The 16,176-nt window shown below is 43.9% G+C and overlaps 1 protein-coding gene across 1 annotated transcript in view; it reads right to left on the bottom strand.

Annotated features, from left to right (window-relative positions):
- Positions 1 to 444: 444 nt before the first annotated feature.
- The window catches only part of LOC137412638 (neuroserpin-like), a 25,444-nt gene continuing 9,712 nt past the window's right edge, over positions 445 to 16,176 (bottom strand). The window contains exons 4-12 of the mRNA XM_078767029.1: positions 15,518 to 15,698; positions 11,760 to 11,860; positions 9,027 to 9,113; positions 8,586 to 8,761; positions 8,414 to 8,465; positions 8,166 to 8,326; positions 7,391 to 7,565; positions 788 to 880; positions 445 to 633 (exon numbers count right to left, since the gene is read on the bottom strand). Of these exons, the coding sequence (XP_078623155.1) occupies positions 572 to 633; positions 788 to 880; positions 7,391 to 7,565; positions 8,166 to 8,326; positions 8,414 to 8,465; positions 8,586 to 8,761; positions 9,027 to 9,113; positions 11,760 to 11,860; positions 15,518 to 15,698 (1,088 nt within the window). The 3' untranslated portion in view covers positions 445 to 571. The remainder of the gene's footprint in view (positions 634 to 787; positions 881 to 7,390; positions 7,566 to 8,165; positions 8,327 to 8,413; positions 8,466 to 8,585; positions 8,762 to 9,026; positions 9,114 to 11,759; positions 11,861 to 15,517; positions 15,699 to 16,176) is intronic.

Here is a 16,176-nt window from a genome sequence, read left to right as displayed (position 1 = left end):
AGTGGGGGGGAAGGGTGGGAGAGTGGGGGGGGAGGATGGGTGGGAGGGTGGGGGGGGGAGGATGGAGAGTGGGGGGGGGGAGGATGGGAGAGTGGGGGGGGGGTGGATGGGAGAGTGGGGGGGGGTGGGGGGAGGAGGGGTGAGTGGGGGGGGGAGGTTGGGAGAGTGGGGGGGGGGGAGGTTGGGAGAGTGGGGGGGGGGGGGTGGATGGGTGGGAGAGTGGGGAGGGGGGGAGAGGGTAGGGAGGGTGGGAGAGTGGGGTGGGTGGGGGGGGGAATGGGGGGGGAGGGAGGGTGGGAGAGTGAGGATATAAACAAGACAAAGAGAAAGTCAGAAAGGGCACACACGCACATAATCACACACACACAACACACACACACACACACACACACACACACACACACACACACACACACACACACACACACATCTCGTTTTTTTCATTTCTGTTCCTTACAATTCTATCGCTCTCTTTCATTCACAGACACACACACACACACACACACACACACACACACACACACACACACACACACACACACACAAACACTTTCAGCATGTGCTGTTTGCTCTAGAATTCAGAGTGAGCCATGGACTGTGGCTTTGAAAGGCGACCCATCAGGAGGATAGCATCTGCAGGGGCAACGAGAGGGAACACGAAGACAGCGACACAGATGTGAATGATCAATGAATCTGTGCACACATCGATCTTCTACGGTCAAACTGAGACCTCAGTGTCCAGTCCGATCCTGCAAATGTAGACTTTTACTCAAACACCATAGCCCACCTGTCTGACGATTTCTGAGTGCGAAAAGGAAGGGATGATCAGCAATGAATTGTGGGTAAAGATACCCCGCCATGCGGCTCGTCGTACTCGATCCTAGATGTGAACAAAGATGGATTGGAGAGGGTGTTCACAATCCAGGTACAGGTAAGCTCGCGTCTTCAGAAACACGCCACAAGAGCACAAGTACACCTAATGCTTAAATATTCTAATGAATATACATTGCTGATCATTACCTCCACCACCGAAGGTGTTGTTTTCACCACTGTCTGTTTGTGAACAGGATATCTCAAAAAGTTGTGGCTGACTCATGACAAAACTTGGTGAATGAGTTGGGTCAGTGATAAGAACAAGCCGATTAGCTTTTGCTGTTCGAGTTAAAACTGCAATATGCCATATAATACCATAGAATAAGAAAAAGAAAACGAATAAGGAAATATGGATTAAATGGTTTTGCGGAAGCAGATGATGGGTGGGATTGGGAGGCCGGAAAGGGTAGACATTGGTTATTTCGGTATGAAGTATTCACTTCCTTGTTCACTACTGAATAATGTTCACTTCTTTGTGAACAATTACGTTGTTCAATGTGAAAGCATAAATCCACAGGCACAGGGGGATTGTGGGTAAAGCACAAACAACTACACTCGGTAGAGCGTATACCTCCGCCAGGCTGGACAGTTTTTTTTTTTTTTTTTTTTTTTTTTTTGTATACAAGATCGAGGCTCGTGAAAGAGCGAACGTTAATCACACAGAAAGACAAACCGACACATAAAACATATAACATCGGGAGCGGTAGACAAGATGGGGAGAGAGGGGGAAGGACACAAACACAACATTTGAGAGCAGGGACCGAGAGACATGGAGACATCGAGAGATCTGAGAGAGGGCGAGGGCTTTGGGGGGGGGGGGGCATGGGAAGGGGGCGGTGGGAGAGGTATAAAACATATGGACACTGCCAGGACTTCCAGGAAAGAAGTTGGAATTTCAAACAAGGTGGATCTGGGGTGAATTAGCGGGGGTAGAAAAGATCAAGGTTTTGGATGGGGGAAGATAAGAGATGGTGGTGAACAGCTGTTTTAAAGACCTGGAGGGAGGAGTGGGATTGAAGGGAGTGAGGGAGTTTGTTCCAGAGGCGGGAGAAAAGAGGAATGAAAGAGTGAAGGTGAGCAGAGAGCCGAGATTTCGGCAGTTTAACCATCAGAGGGTTGCTGGCAGATCTTGTGCGACCTGTAGGAATATTTGGGGGACAGAGCACAGAGAGAGCTGGGGGTGCAAGGCCGGAGAGGAGTCGGTAGAAGACAGAAAGACCACCTACCTGCCTGCGGTGAGTGAGTGAAAGGCCCTCAGAGATAGCTTCATCGCGGGAGATTCCAATAATTCTGAAAGCTTTGGTTTCAACAGCGTGAAGCCGAGCTAGGTGTGAGGCAGGAGCACCGGCCCATAGGGGAGAACAGTATTCCATTGAGCTGCGGATGAAAGCCTTGTATGTGGTGAGGAGTTCAGGTGTGCCGAGGAAGGACTTCGCACGACGGAGGATGCCCAGTCGGCGACTGGCTTTGGAGGCCAGCTTGGAAATGTGGTTTTCCCAAGAAAGATCATGGCAGATAGTGAGACCCAAAATCTTGAGCGACAGAACTTCTTGGAGAGGATGGTTGAGAAAGTAGATGGGAGGGTTGTCCAGTCGATCTTTTCGGAGAGACATAGTAAGAGTGTGAGATTTGTCAGGATTGAAAGACATGTTCCACTTGTTTGACCAGTCTGTGATTTTGTCCAGGTCTTCAGAGAGTGAGGAGGCAGCAGACTGCCGATCTGAGGGAAGAGGAATGGAGCGGCAGAGAGTGGAGTCATCAGCAAAGAGATAGAGAGGATTTTCGAGAGAGTCAGAGAGATCATTGATGAAGACCAGAAAAAGCACGGGGCCCAGAACACTGCCTTGGGGAACTCCAGCCTGAACAGGAAGAGGAGATGAGAGAAACCCATTCAGGGCCACACGTTGACGACGACTAGAGAGGAAGTCCGCCAGCCATGCGTGGAGATTTCCATGGATACCAAAGGAGGAGAGTTTGGTGAGCAGAGCGGGGTGCCAGACCGTGTCGAAGGCACGTGATATGTCGAGGGAGACAGCTCTAATTTCCTGTTTGGCATTGAGGACCTCCATCCATTGTTGAGACAGCAGAAGCAGCATGTCCAGAGTAGAGTGACCTGGTCTGAAACCAAAACAGTTTGTATCCGACTGATAGGCCAGATCTGGATTCGGACCTGAACCAAAATCTAACCTGCTTGTTCTTGTCACCTAACAAACTCTTACACCAATTTTTGGGACAAATCGTCCATAACTTTTTGAAATATCATGCTATATATCGTTTTCTGGCCCTATCACACAACCCTGGTCTGCGCATGTAATTTTCCCACATATATCAATTTAATTATTCAATCCTGTTCATTTATGTAATTAAAATTAAATAATTCTCGTATCTGAATCCATATTGTGATCGTCACCGAAATTGAATCAATTCTTCCTTGTCACACACTCAACACATCCACCAAGTTTCGGCCGAATTCGTCTACAACGTTTTGAGATATCGTGTTATATATCGTCGTCACATACGCAACCTCTGCAACAAATTTCATCCGAATCTGTCCACAACCTTTTGAGATCTCCTGTTCAAAACGAAACAGACAGACAAACAAACAAACAAATAAACAAATGAAAGATCGGTCAGAGACCGAGGACTTGCCGGAATGTACTTTTTTATCGGCCATTTTGGATCATTAACCCTTTGAGTACGGCATTTTTTTATTTATAAAAATACCCCTGGTACGGGATTAATTTGGCATTTTGGTACGGGAATGCAACCACGTCCTGACAATCTATTTATAGGTATAGTCGATGACGTGTAGTAACGTCATCCGTACACAAAACTTTTTTGCGGGTTGCGGCACTGGACGTCATCCGTATTCAAAGGGTTAAAATTTTAAAAATGACCTCTGCCAAAGTACAAACGACGTGGGTTTCATCTCTACATGAGAGAATTCCACATAGCTATTTGGGCGGTGTATAAGCTAACAGATCGCTGTCTCCATCGATCTTGCCAAGGCCGTAACACCTATCGGCTCAAAATCCTTTTAACTGTTGACTTGGTAGTTTTTACAATGAAGGAAACACATATCGGGAGTACATACAACATAGCGATTGTGAATGTGACAGCTCTGAGGCGTCTTTCGCTTCGCATCGCTGTGACGGCGAGCACCAACATGGCGGCTGTAAGATTAAAATCTGGCTTCAAGCCCCCTCACCACCCAAAGCCTTCAACCAGACATATTAACACGCTCCTCCCCCTTCATTCCTGTTCTTCAAAGCAAAGCGGTAAAAATTGTTGTATTACCATTATATATTACTAGCAACGGTACCCGCCCTAAGGGCGGGGCTTCATTTGGGGGCGGGGCTTCAATTGGGAGGCGCAAATGATTGGGTGACCATCGTTTTGGGTGACTTTTTTTTTCTTTTTTCTTTTTTGCGGGTTGCGGCACTGGACGTCGTTTTGTTTTGGGTCGACATTGAGCCTGACATTGGGCCTAGAGAGTTAAAAATTGGGCACAGTCTATTCCAGGGTAAGGCAAATATGTGTGTAAAGTATGGTGATGCTATGTGCAACGATATAGACGTAGTACTGCGCACAAACTGACAGACAAACAGACAGACAGACAGACAAACCAACCAACCAACATACTTGCCGGAATTTTTTCCGGCAAGTAACAAGAATGTATCAGGCTGTAGCCTGCCAGGTATGACAAAAATCGAGACAATCAATGATTAACTGATTAATTGTGTAATTACAATCAACAAATGATAATCGTAAAATAATTAATTTATTAATCAATTGGCTAATAGCATACCCAAACCACCACTGTTGCATCCGAATCTAACATTTTGAAAATTAATTAATACAGGAATTCATCGAAAAATTAAACAATTAATCCATTAATTGGTTAATCAATAAATCAAAAATACCGTTTATAGCCAAATCACATGGTCATGGTCATGTCCAAATCCTAGTTCAAATGGTGCCTGAGATATCTCCCAGATGAGAAAGGAAATAAATAATTGACTAATTGTGTAATTAAAATAAATAAATAATGATCATAAATAAAACAATCGTAAAATAATTAATTTCTTAATCAATTGGCTAATAGCATAGCTAAACCACCACCGTTTCAAATGAATCTGTAACTACATTTAAAATTGAATAATCAACCAATTGATAGATCAATTGGTTTATCAATAAATAAAAAATAGCCTTTATAGCCACATCACCAGGTCATGGTTGTGTCCAAATATCAGCTTCCAAGCTCAAAAGGTGCCTGAGATATTGCCCAAATGAGAAAGGAAATAAACAAGAAGACTTCATGCAGAGCACGATACTTGCAAAATCCACCCCCCTCCCCAAGAAAGGTTGCTCTTGATCCAGCAAATTGTCCATTACATCAAGATTTAAAATGACGATCTTGATCAAAGCTCGGGTCAAGAAGATAAAAAGTGACGATTTTTCAGAAGAAAATTGATGATTTTAGAAATTTGACCTAGAGTTGACCTTTGACTTTTTGACCTTAAAAATAGTTGGTTTCCCAATTTAGTGACTCAATGTGCAAATGCTGTGCAATTTCCAAGTCAATCAGATGAAAATTGATGGTTTTGCAGATGAAAATTTTGGAAGTTTGACCTTGAGTTGACCTTTGACCTTTTACCCTCAAAAATAGTTGGTTTTCCAATTTAGTGACTCAATATACAAATGCTTTTCAATTTTCAAGTCGATCGGATTTAAAATGGCGATTTTAGAAATTTGACCTCCAGATGTCCTTTGACCTCAAAATCAATAGGCTTCTCAATTGTGACCTCTACAAACAACTTGGTGAAGTTTCATGATAATCGGTTTGGAATTGTGACCTGTAGGCCGGTGAGAAACTAGCAGACAGACAGAATAACAAATGCAACCGACCAATATACTTGAAAAATCTTCGACGCTACATCTCTGCCAAATTTCGTCAGAATCCGTCCACAACTTTTTGAGGTATCTTGTTCACAAACGGACAGATGAAAAATCACTCATAGAGCGACACTTGGCAAAACAGAACAAAGTGCAATGGCACTCGGTAGAGCATCCTTTTGACCTCACAAATAATTGGTGGTTGAATTATGTGACCTGATATGCAAATCTTCTTCAAATTAAGTTAATCGGATGAAAATTGACAATTAGAAATTTGGCCTATGTTGACCTTTTGGCCTATGTTTAACTCCAAAATAGTTGGTGGTTGGTTTCAGTAAACTGATATGCAAATCCTATTCAGATTTCAAGTCAATCGGATGAAAATTGAGGATTTTAGAAATTTGAAGAGTGGTTGACCTTTGGCCTATATTGACCTTTTGACTTATGTTGACCTCAAAAATAATTAGTGGTTGAATTCAGTGACCTGATTTGTAAATCCTCTTCAAATTTCAAGTCAATCAGATGAAAATTGAAGATTTTAGAAATTTAACAAAGTTGTTGGCCATTGGCCTATGTTGAACTTTTGACCTCGATAAAGATCAGTTTAAAATTGTGACCCATCAGCGATTGACAGACAGAATAACGCACAATACCAACCAATATATTTGAAAAATCTTCAATTTTTGCAAGTAACCTACACTACATGACCAAAAGTATGCGGACACCCCTTCTAATTTGGGGATTCGGCTGTTTCAGCCACAGGTATATATATATATATTCAAGCACACAGCCATGCAATCTCCATAGACAAATTGTCAGAATCAGGACAGAGAATTGTCTGGCCTCTAAGAAGTTGCGAAAGTGCTTGATGGTGAGGTACACAGCGAGTAATTCCCGATCGAAGGTGCTGCACTTGCGCCCTGTTGGTTTCTGTATTTTAAGAAGAATGACGCACCCACTGCAACCTCAGACATGTCTACCATCAGGCAGGTTGGCGCTTCCGGCATCGGATGAATCAGGAGTGAGGCGTTGGCCAGTGCTTCTTTGGTGGTGTGGAAGGCTGACAAGGTTGGCTTTGACCATCAGAACACATCAGGGTGCTTACCAGTTGTGAGTAACTCATTCAGCAGCTGCAGAGTTGCAGCTGCGTTTGGAATCAATTAATGGTAAAAGTTGACGAGGCCCAAGAACTCTCGCAATTTGCTTTGAGATGACGGTCATGGGAAATCCTGAACAATCTTCACCTTCGCCTCAAGGGGGCGGATGCCTGAGCGGTTAACACAGTGGGCATGGAAATTCAACTCTGGAACACCAAATATGCATTTGTGGGTCGATAAAATAAACATGTTGAAACCTGATCGATAACATGTTGAAAGATTTGTGTGGCATTGCGTAGGCTGAACGACATCCAAAGGACAGGCCGAAAGGCATGGTAACTGCTGTCTTCAGAATGTAATCTGGAGCTGCAGGAATCTGAGGGTAGACAGAACAAGGTCTACCTTGGAGAAGATTGTAGCGCCATGGGGAGTGTTAGCGGTAAAATCCTGAACATGTGGAATGGGGTAACGGTCTGGAAAAGATACATTGTTTAAGAACTGGAAATCCCCACAAGGACACCAACCCCCAGGTGTCTCTTTGTATACCATGTGCAGAGGTGAAGTCCAACTGCTGGATGATGGTCTGATCAGTGAAAACCAGGGGTCTCTGTTCTGTTGTCTCAATGTGATGCGTGCTTTTTCATGGGCTGGATTGTCGCTGATGGGCGCATTAATAGATGGGAAGCCATAAAGTACTTCCTGAAAACGGCATGTGGGTGTGGAGGGAAGGCACGAGAGACGGTGGATGCTTTATCAAGAACACGAAATTGTGTTGAGGCATCCAATCGACAGCGATGTTCGATGTCGACGAAGAGATTGAAATGACACAATAAATCCGTACCTAGGATAGAGAATCTGGTGTCGGAAATAGTAAACACCCACAGAAATGAGGGGCGTAAACCCAAATTAAGCTGGGGGAGACATTGCCAAAAGGAGCAACAGCACTGCTGTTAGCAGCATGTAATGATTAATTATTCGTATCAATTTTTCCGTTCAGAGACACAACACTCAACTCTGCCTCTGTATCCACAGGAAAATGAAGTCCGCTGGAACGATCCACGAGGAAGAGAAGGTGACAGGTGACTGACGTATGGCCCAGATGAACTCATCGCCATTTGTTGTGGGCCTCATCATTTCCCTGCGGCCAGTCTGAGCAGGGTGCTCTCCACTAACGAGCATTACCTCTGAAGGGCACGCAGTACCAACACCAACCAAGAGTGTTCACGGAAGGTGAAGGTGAATGGAAGCGTGAGGTACGGCGTTTCTATGGCCCTCCAAATGTTACACTAAGATGGGCACAGCATGGAGCTTCAGGACGAGTTTCTTAATGTCCGCTATTTCAGATTTTAACTGTGTGACGTGCTGTGGTGGAGGTATCACAGTAGCCACGGTTGGTGTAAAGGTTTCAAGCAGATGATCAGCCAGATCATCAGTGGCGGGTAGTGCCAGCTCTGCGCCATCTGCAAGTATAATGTGGACGTGTGGTGGAAAACGTTGCAAGAACAACTCTCAAAGCAGCGACTGGTCGAAGGTGACGTGGCCGTCACCTAGAAGCTGCTGCATATGACGCAGTTGTGTGGGTCTTTGATCTCCGAAATCCTGAGCCGTAAGGAGTTATTGAAAGAGACAGTGCTCAGAGGGGGTCGTACACTTGATGATTGCGGCCTTTAAAGTCGTGTACTGAGCGTTCGTTGGAGCTTGTAGTAAAATATATCTCACCTCCATCGCATATTCTGGTGACAAGGAGCCAACAATGCATTTTAATCTCGTCAACTCTGTAGTCATGTTTCGGGTGTCTAAGGCGTAAACTTGTGTAAACCAGCGCTGTGGCTCACTAGGCCAGAATGGCAGGAGCTTTATCAAAACCTCCGACACCGATGAAGCTGGTTGAGCATCTGGGAAGGGCACGGCTGGTTGGTCGATCCCAACGACTGGTTGTGCGCTTCTAATTTATTGTCCATCCACTTGGATCACGTCGGCATCACCAATTTAGTGTGGAAGAAAAGCCGTCCGAGACGTTCAGATTTCGAGACTATTCTTTATTCAACCACAACAGTAAAAAGTCTCAAAACCCCTGCCCGCAAACCCCATTAAACCGAAGCAAAAGCATATAAACACATTACAAAACCAAAGGCGAAATGATACTGCTACAGAACTAACCGGTGCTGGAGATGGCTTCATTTCCATTTTCATTGACCTCGATGAAGGCCCGATGCATGATACGGGACACAAAGAGATCACGGGTCTCTGTCGAGCATGGGCAAGAAAATAGAGAGAGAACATCAGATAGGTTATTGGGGTTCCACAAATGGCAGCCATTTTTTCAGCATGCTAGTTATTGGGGTTCCTGGTTGTTAGGGTTATCTATCCAGTTAGTTATCTAGTTCTGTCAAATTGTGGCCAGTTCCTTGTCACATGTTTTCCTATTCTATTCTTAAGGACCCTGGACCAAGACCAAAACTTTCCTGTGGTATCTCTGATCTTTTAAGAGATTATGTATTGGTTTTCCCTCTCTGTTGTCACTTTATATCTCTATGCATGCCTCTTTGAAATATGTATTTATTTTCCCGACCTTGTCGTCGGAAGTCGACATTCACCCATTTAATATCCTCCATTGATGTATCTTTGGTTTTTATCTTTCTTCTTCTGTCTCCAATATTTATTGTCTCTTCTGGCAGCCATTTTAAGCTTCTTCTTCCTTCACTTTCAAACCTGGGGGCTCCTCATCCAGCACCATAACTTTATCTCTTAGATTACTGATCATCATTTTTTTCTTGGAATGTACAGAAGTGGTTTTCCATTGCCTTATTCAGGGCAGTTTCTATACTATTCGGGTGATCCTAGCTAATGATCTCCACAAGAGAATCCTCTGCCTAGATTCCTAGAATCAAGGCCATTGAGCTATTACTGGCAATATGTGCCAGCTGCCTGCATGGCCATCCACCATCTTTTCCCCTCGCTTCACCTAACGCTGATCGGGAGGCTAAAATGGGGGTAGTACAGCTTAGTTAAGGGTGGTACACGGGTTGACGAATGCAAAGGCCACTTTCTTTATAAAGTATTGCTGCCTTTACCTCATTAAACCCTTAGCCTTTGGTTTCAAAACCTGTACCACAAGGAAGTGGCCGATTTGGATTCACTTTCCTTCTCCTAGATGAACTTCCTTCCAAGGCTAAAGAGCCCCATCTGCCCAAAGCAACTGGTTTCAAGGCATCAGTGATTCACCTTTCACCTCTACACCCATTTGCACAACTATCAGGGATGCATCTTCGCGGTGGTTGTACCCCCCAATTCAAGTCGAGGGCCAAATCTTCCCCATTCTTTGCTGCTGCCCGGATTCATTAGGGCAGCACGGTCATGGTCAGAGTGCCGATCGGTGTCCATGGACTGGCCTTTTTTTTCCTTTTTTTTTTCTCTCTTTCTTTCTCTCTCTCTCTCTCTCTCTCTCTCTCTCTGTCTCTCTCCCCGTATCTGTCTCTCTCTAACTTTGTCGTGGCCCTGATTTTGTGAAGGCGGGAGGACACCATCCTGGATGTGGGGATCTCTGGGCCGCTCCTTGGAAATAGATCGGCCGTCTCCGTGCCACAGGCTTGTTTGAGAGAGCTGTCCGGGGCTATACAACAACAACTTTCATTTGTGAGAAAAACCCCGCCACAAGAAGGCTGGTGCGAGGCAAGACTGTAAGAAACTGTTTGAGATGCTGAGCCAATGGAGTATTTTACACATATTTACTTAAGGTTATTAGAATTCCAAACATGACAGTTATTGATGATCCTGGTTATTGTTAGTGTTAGTGTTATACTTATGGCAGTTATTTGGGTTCTAGGTTATCCTGGAATAGTTAAACCACCCATAATTCTGGGGGAATTCTCCTCTCCAGAAGGGCGGGTTCTTCACTTGCACTGAAAAACAGGACCTGGGGAAAAGGTGAAACCAAATCTGTGGGGAGATGTGGCCTACTCTATATCCATTACACGTGGTCCACACATGCCCATTTGCAAATTATGTATGCAGATGTGGCAGTCTGTACATTAACACAAATACACAAGGAGGTTATCACACCTTTTATGCACATTTCAATACCAATTTTGCTGTGAAAGAATAACTGGTGACCTGAATGAGACTCCGGTGACCTGAATGAGACTCCGGTGACCTGAATGAGACTCCGGTGACCTGAATGAGACTCCGGTGACCTGAGTGAGACTCCAGTGACCTGAATGAGACTCCGGTGACCTGAATGAGACTCTGGTGACCTGAATGAGACTCCGGTGACCTGAATGAGACTCTGGTGACCTGAGTGAGACTCCAGTGACCTGATTGAGACTACAGTGACCTGATTGAGACTACAGTGACCTGAATGAGACTCCAGTGACCTGAATAAGACTGTGATGACCTTAATGAGACTCCAGTGTCTTATCTGTGCTGCACAAGTGCATATTAATTTTTTTAAACATATAAAATCAATATGAAGGGTTGAACAATGTGTGGACTTAGCATCAGATGTAAACCAGAACAGGAAGGGTGGTAAGGTTACCATGTCCCTGAAGGAAATTAATGAGCCAGCTGGTTTATCCTTCATTAGCAACCCATGGTGACATGTTAATACTCCTATGACTAGCTTAATTTAAAGATTATTCGAATCAAAAGCATCATTATGTCACAACCTTCAGTCAGATTTTAACCCACAAGCTTTGCGAAGCCAAATTGTTATCTTCAACTACTACGCCACCACCATAACCAACCAGTTAATCAAAAAATGAGCGGTTTTAGAAACCAATTCCGTGATGACAATGTGTGGCTTAGATTTTTGAAAATGGTCTCACCGAGACAAAAGCACAAATCAAATCCATTTCACAAAGACACTTATTAAGGTAATTGTAAGAACCACCTGACCTGATATGCTGGATAAGTCTGCAGAGTCAGGGTTGAAAATGTCGGTCACATTGAGAATTTTCAACATCTCCTGGAGGTCGTTTTCGATTTGCATTTGAAACCTGCATGGAAATAAAATACAATGATATTGATGTAATCATTCTTAGGGGCATCGTTATTGTTATAAAATTACTTGTATTTTATCGAACTACAATCATGACTGTCAATATGCCTTTTCAGGGCATTTCCATATTAAAAGGTCTGAACCACTAAGGGCCATCAATACACTGCATCCATCTCCTGGTGACCTCCTCCCCATCCCCTTCACCCTCCTCCAAGTTGTTTTCAATGTACACCTCCTGTTACACAGTAATTTGTTGAAGAACCCTCAATGCCAGAAACTGGAATTACAACGCTGGGAACATGAAGCACGATGTGATAGAGCGACCGGGTTGTCCTTCAATCCTTCACACACTCACTGGTGGGAATGCCCATCTCCTCCACTGTAGTTAATCATCACCTTTGTGTGTCTTTATGTGAACAAGAATGAAATCCACACTTAACATTGCATATGCTATCTCGTTTTTATAGACTTTTGGTATAGTCATTCCAGGATATTGGCAGAACTTGCAACTAATTTCTGTGTGGACGGGTGATGGATTTTGGGGTTGGGGCAGCCCAGGCATGATGGACCCAATGGCCTCCTCGTGCACCAAAGTATATCTTCGCTAGTTTACTTATTGTATGCAGTTGTTACACCGCACACGCGAAGCGAAAAGCGGGGTTAAGCAATTGGTTCATGTCTGTCTGTCCGTCTTATCAGTTTACAAGCAAAAGTACCCGTCCCCAGTGACGGAAAATGTGAATGGGTGTTGGAACCCATCTGTGGATCGGTCCCATCGGCCGATGGGTCTGACCCGTTTGCGGATCCGCAGATGGGCGACCCATCTGTGGATCCGCAAACGGGTCAGACCCATCGCTGAGGGCCTCATAGAATCACACTGAGGGCCTCATAGAATCACATAATGCGTTATTGTGTTTATATAATTGACAATGCCCCGATTACGAAGCCACACCTTCATCTTTAGCTTTGGGGTGATTAAGGCATGCCAGGAATTGCTATATAAACAATGGAGAGCTGAGTCTGCCAGTGCCACCAGCGAAGTAGACCAGAAGTAGAAGTACACCAGCGAAGTAGCGAAGTAGACCAGACCAGAAGTAGACCAGTAGACCAGCGATGGGTCTGCATTGTCATTTCTCGTGCATCCACAGATGGGTCGCCCATCTGCGGATCCGCAAACGGGTCAGACCCATCGGCCGATGGGACCGATCCACAGATGGGTTCTAACATGGGCATTTCAAGGCGCATCACTACCAACAGATCTTCCTTCACACTGACTTTCCAGGCTTGTTCTGGACCTGCTCAGGAGATTGAAAGGCTTGTTCTGACCATCTCTTTTGGCTCAGTCTCCGTGCTGTATCTAAAGCTTGCTGAAGTTCTCGGGTTTCTGAATTTACAAACGTTGCCAATGAAAGAAGATGACATAGTGTGCGACATGCACATATTTAAACACTACGCTGGGACCCATATCAATAACAGTAGCTACATGGACGGTGATCTTACACACTTGTGGCACTATTTCAGCAATAATCAAAAGTAAACATGAGAAATATTTATAATAAAAGAATACTGGATTTGTAATTTTTTTTATACATCATCGAGGCTAGTGGAAGAGCAAGAGCACAGAACAGACGATGACATTCACGGGAGCAACAAAAGTTTACACAAAAGTAGAATCTGAATCCAAAAATATCGCAATGGGTGTCCCTGGCCGGTGCAATATAAAATCAATCATGCAATAATTACCTTAAAAGAGTGAAAAATGAATTTTGGGGCAATTTTACCTCATTTTACCACACATTCCTCATGCCTACTATTTAATTATACGAGTGAGATACCCGTGCTACGCACAGGTGGGAGGCCAGAAGCAAACAGGCAATGCAGATACGGCGAATGCTAAAGCATGAAACCAATAAATTCCACATTCCTGTAGCACCTTCAGTTGCACGTCAGACATGGACAGCAAGTTCGTGAAGGACTTCCATGAAAAACGTAACCGTTCGCAAACAAACGGGTACGTTCACATATAGAAATATCGATCGTGGGTCCGTGGCAAATCTGCATATGGCGATCCGCGAAGTTCACGTTCAGAAAGTAGAAACCATCACGGCATGTCGTCATTTACTTGAACTCGATATCTCTTTTTTCATTCCAAACAACATAACTCCAATCACAAATTAATCACAAAATAAACTTTTAACAACATTGTTAATGTTTCCTTCATTGTAAAAACTACCAGGTCAACAGTTAAAAGGATTTCGAGCCGATAGGTGTTACAGCCTTGGCAAGATCGATGGAGACAGCGATCTGTTGGCTTATACTCCACCCAAATAGCTATGTGGAATTCTCCCGTGTAGAGATTAAACTCATGTCGTTTCAACTTTGGCCGAGGTCATTATTTACTTTTAATGATGTTTATGTACGAATCGAAAAGAAGATAATTGGTTTTGGGTCGTCCTTTCCACATATCTCATGGGATTGTGAGTTGGAGAAACGACCGTGATGGTGGGGAGGGGGTTGGCATTCTCTCAAGCAGGGATTCAACCCATGTCCTTATAAAAGGTCTTTGTCCGAGGTCACCGAGTCCGATCGGTGCAGCCGTTTGTGCGGCACCCGGGAAAATAACGTTATGCGGAGTCCAAACCTGAAAATGCTGGAGGTCAAAGCTGAAATTGGAAAAACAATATAGCCTATTTTACTCCAGGGAATCCCAGGATTACCCACCCAAAATATCGTTGGGATCGGTTCAGCCGTTTTTGCGGTACCTTCGAACGGACGGACGGACAGACAGACAGCCGGACGGACATTTGGTGAATTATAGTAAGATTGGGTTTAAAAAATCGCTCTTTCCTAAAAAAGTTTCGATTGCACTCTAGATTTTGACATAAATATTTAGGACATGGGTTTCCAATGTCAGCTTTTTAAAATAAACCGATACGATAAATTATTCAATAAAGAATATACACTAAACTAGACTGCTAGAAAATAAAATACCCCAAATACACTACACTACACTGCACTGCACTGCTTCAGTATTACTAAACTTCTGGATTTTTAAAAATCTTAAAAAATAAACATCTTTAGAGGCATTCTTTTATTTAAAATGAAATATGAATGTGAACACTGCGTGGAGTATCGTGTTCTGAGAACTCTCTAGTTCTGTCTGTCTGCCTGTCTGTATGTTAATTGCCTACAGGTCACGTTTTTACTCCAATCTTCACAAAACTTCACCACCTGGTCGAGGTAGTGACAACCTGGAAGCCTATATTTTTTGAGGTCAAGGTCACATAAATCATGAATTTTCAACCTATTCACTTGATATCTACAGTATATTTATATATATATATATATATATATATATGTCATATATATGTCTGTCCTACGTTCCCATGTGAATGAATAAGATTAGATGGAGCCGTGTTTACATGACGTCGCATGTTACCACCACTCTATGTAATGTAATGAAAATTCTTATTGATGTAAATTAAGTTGAACGATCGCTCTATTATTTGGATTTTGTTTCACACTCACATTAGAGTTCATTTCCTTTTTATTACATTTTGAAACTGGGTATATTTTTTTGGCCCTGCCTGTATTAACACAAGACCGAGTGTCCGTGCAGACCGACGTGCGGCTCACGCTGAGAACGAGGTCAAACCTGGGTAAGTAAAGTTCGACCATTTGCTTCTTCAAACTCTTGGGCCAATCGCTGAGTAGTCGAGGACGCAGCTGGTTTTCCAAGGCGACCAGAGGAATGTCCTGGCGTGGTAGACCCAACACCAGACCCAAGTGACTACCGGCATACTGCAGCTCAAGCACTTGACCTTCAGGCACCTCCCCTGTCAGACGTCACAGCAGCACTCATAATCACACAACATGCTTGCCATGTATGACAGGTAGCACTGAAGGAAAGATTCCTGTTTCAATTTGTACAGATAGTCTGTGCGTAATTTTAAGGAGCATGATGTCATTTACCTCATGCATAGACCATCCTTTTATAGTCACTTAATTCAGGCTAAAACAAACGAAGTTAAATAGCACTGAAATGTAGAACAATATGTATGTATTTTATACATGGGCTGAGGCTTGAGGTAGAGCACACACGCACACACACACACACACACACACACACACACACACACACACACACACACACACACACACACACACACACACACACACACACACACACACACTGACGAGACAAACACTGAACACGGACAATGAGCTTGGAGGAAGTACCAGCCGTCACTACCGTCACTTCCCGGGATACTCTGGGTATCAACGACGTCATAACAATGGCGCCGCTTTTCTCAC

This window comes from Myxine glutinosa, chromosome 13 (genome assembly GCF_964187855.1).
Source record: "Myxine glutinosa chromosome 13, kmMyxGlut1.1, whole genome shotgun sequence".
Lineage (NCBI taxonomy): Eukaryota > Metazoa > Chordata > Myxini > Myxiniformes > Myxinidae > Myxine > Myxine glutinosa.
The sequence above is the reverse complement of the archived record's forward strand: the minus strand, read 5'-3'. Positions and strand labels throughout refer to the sequence as shown.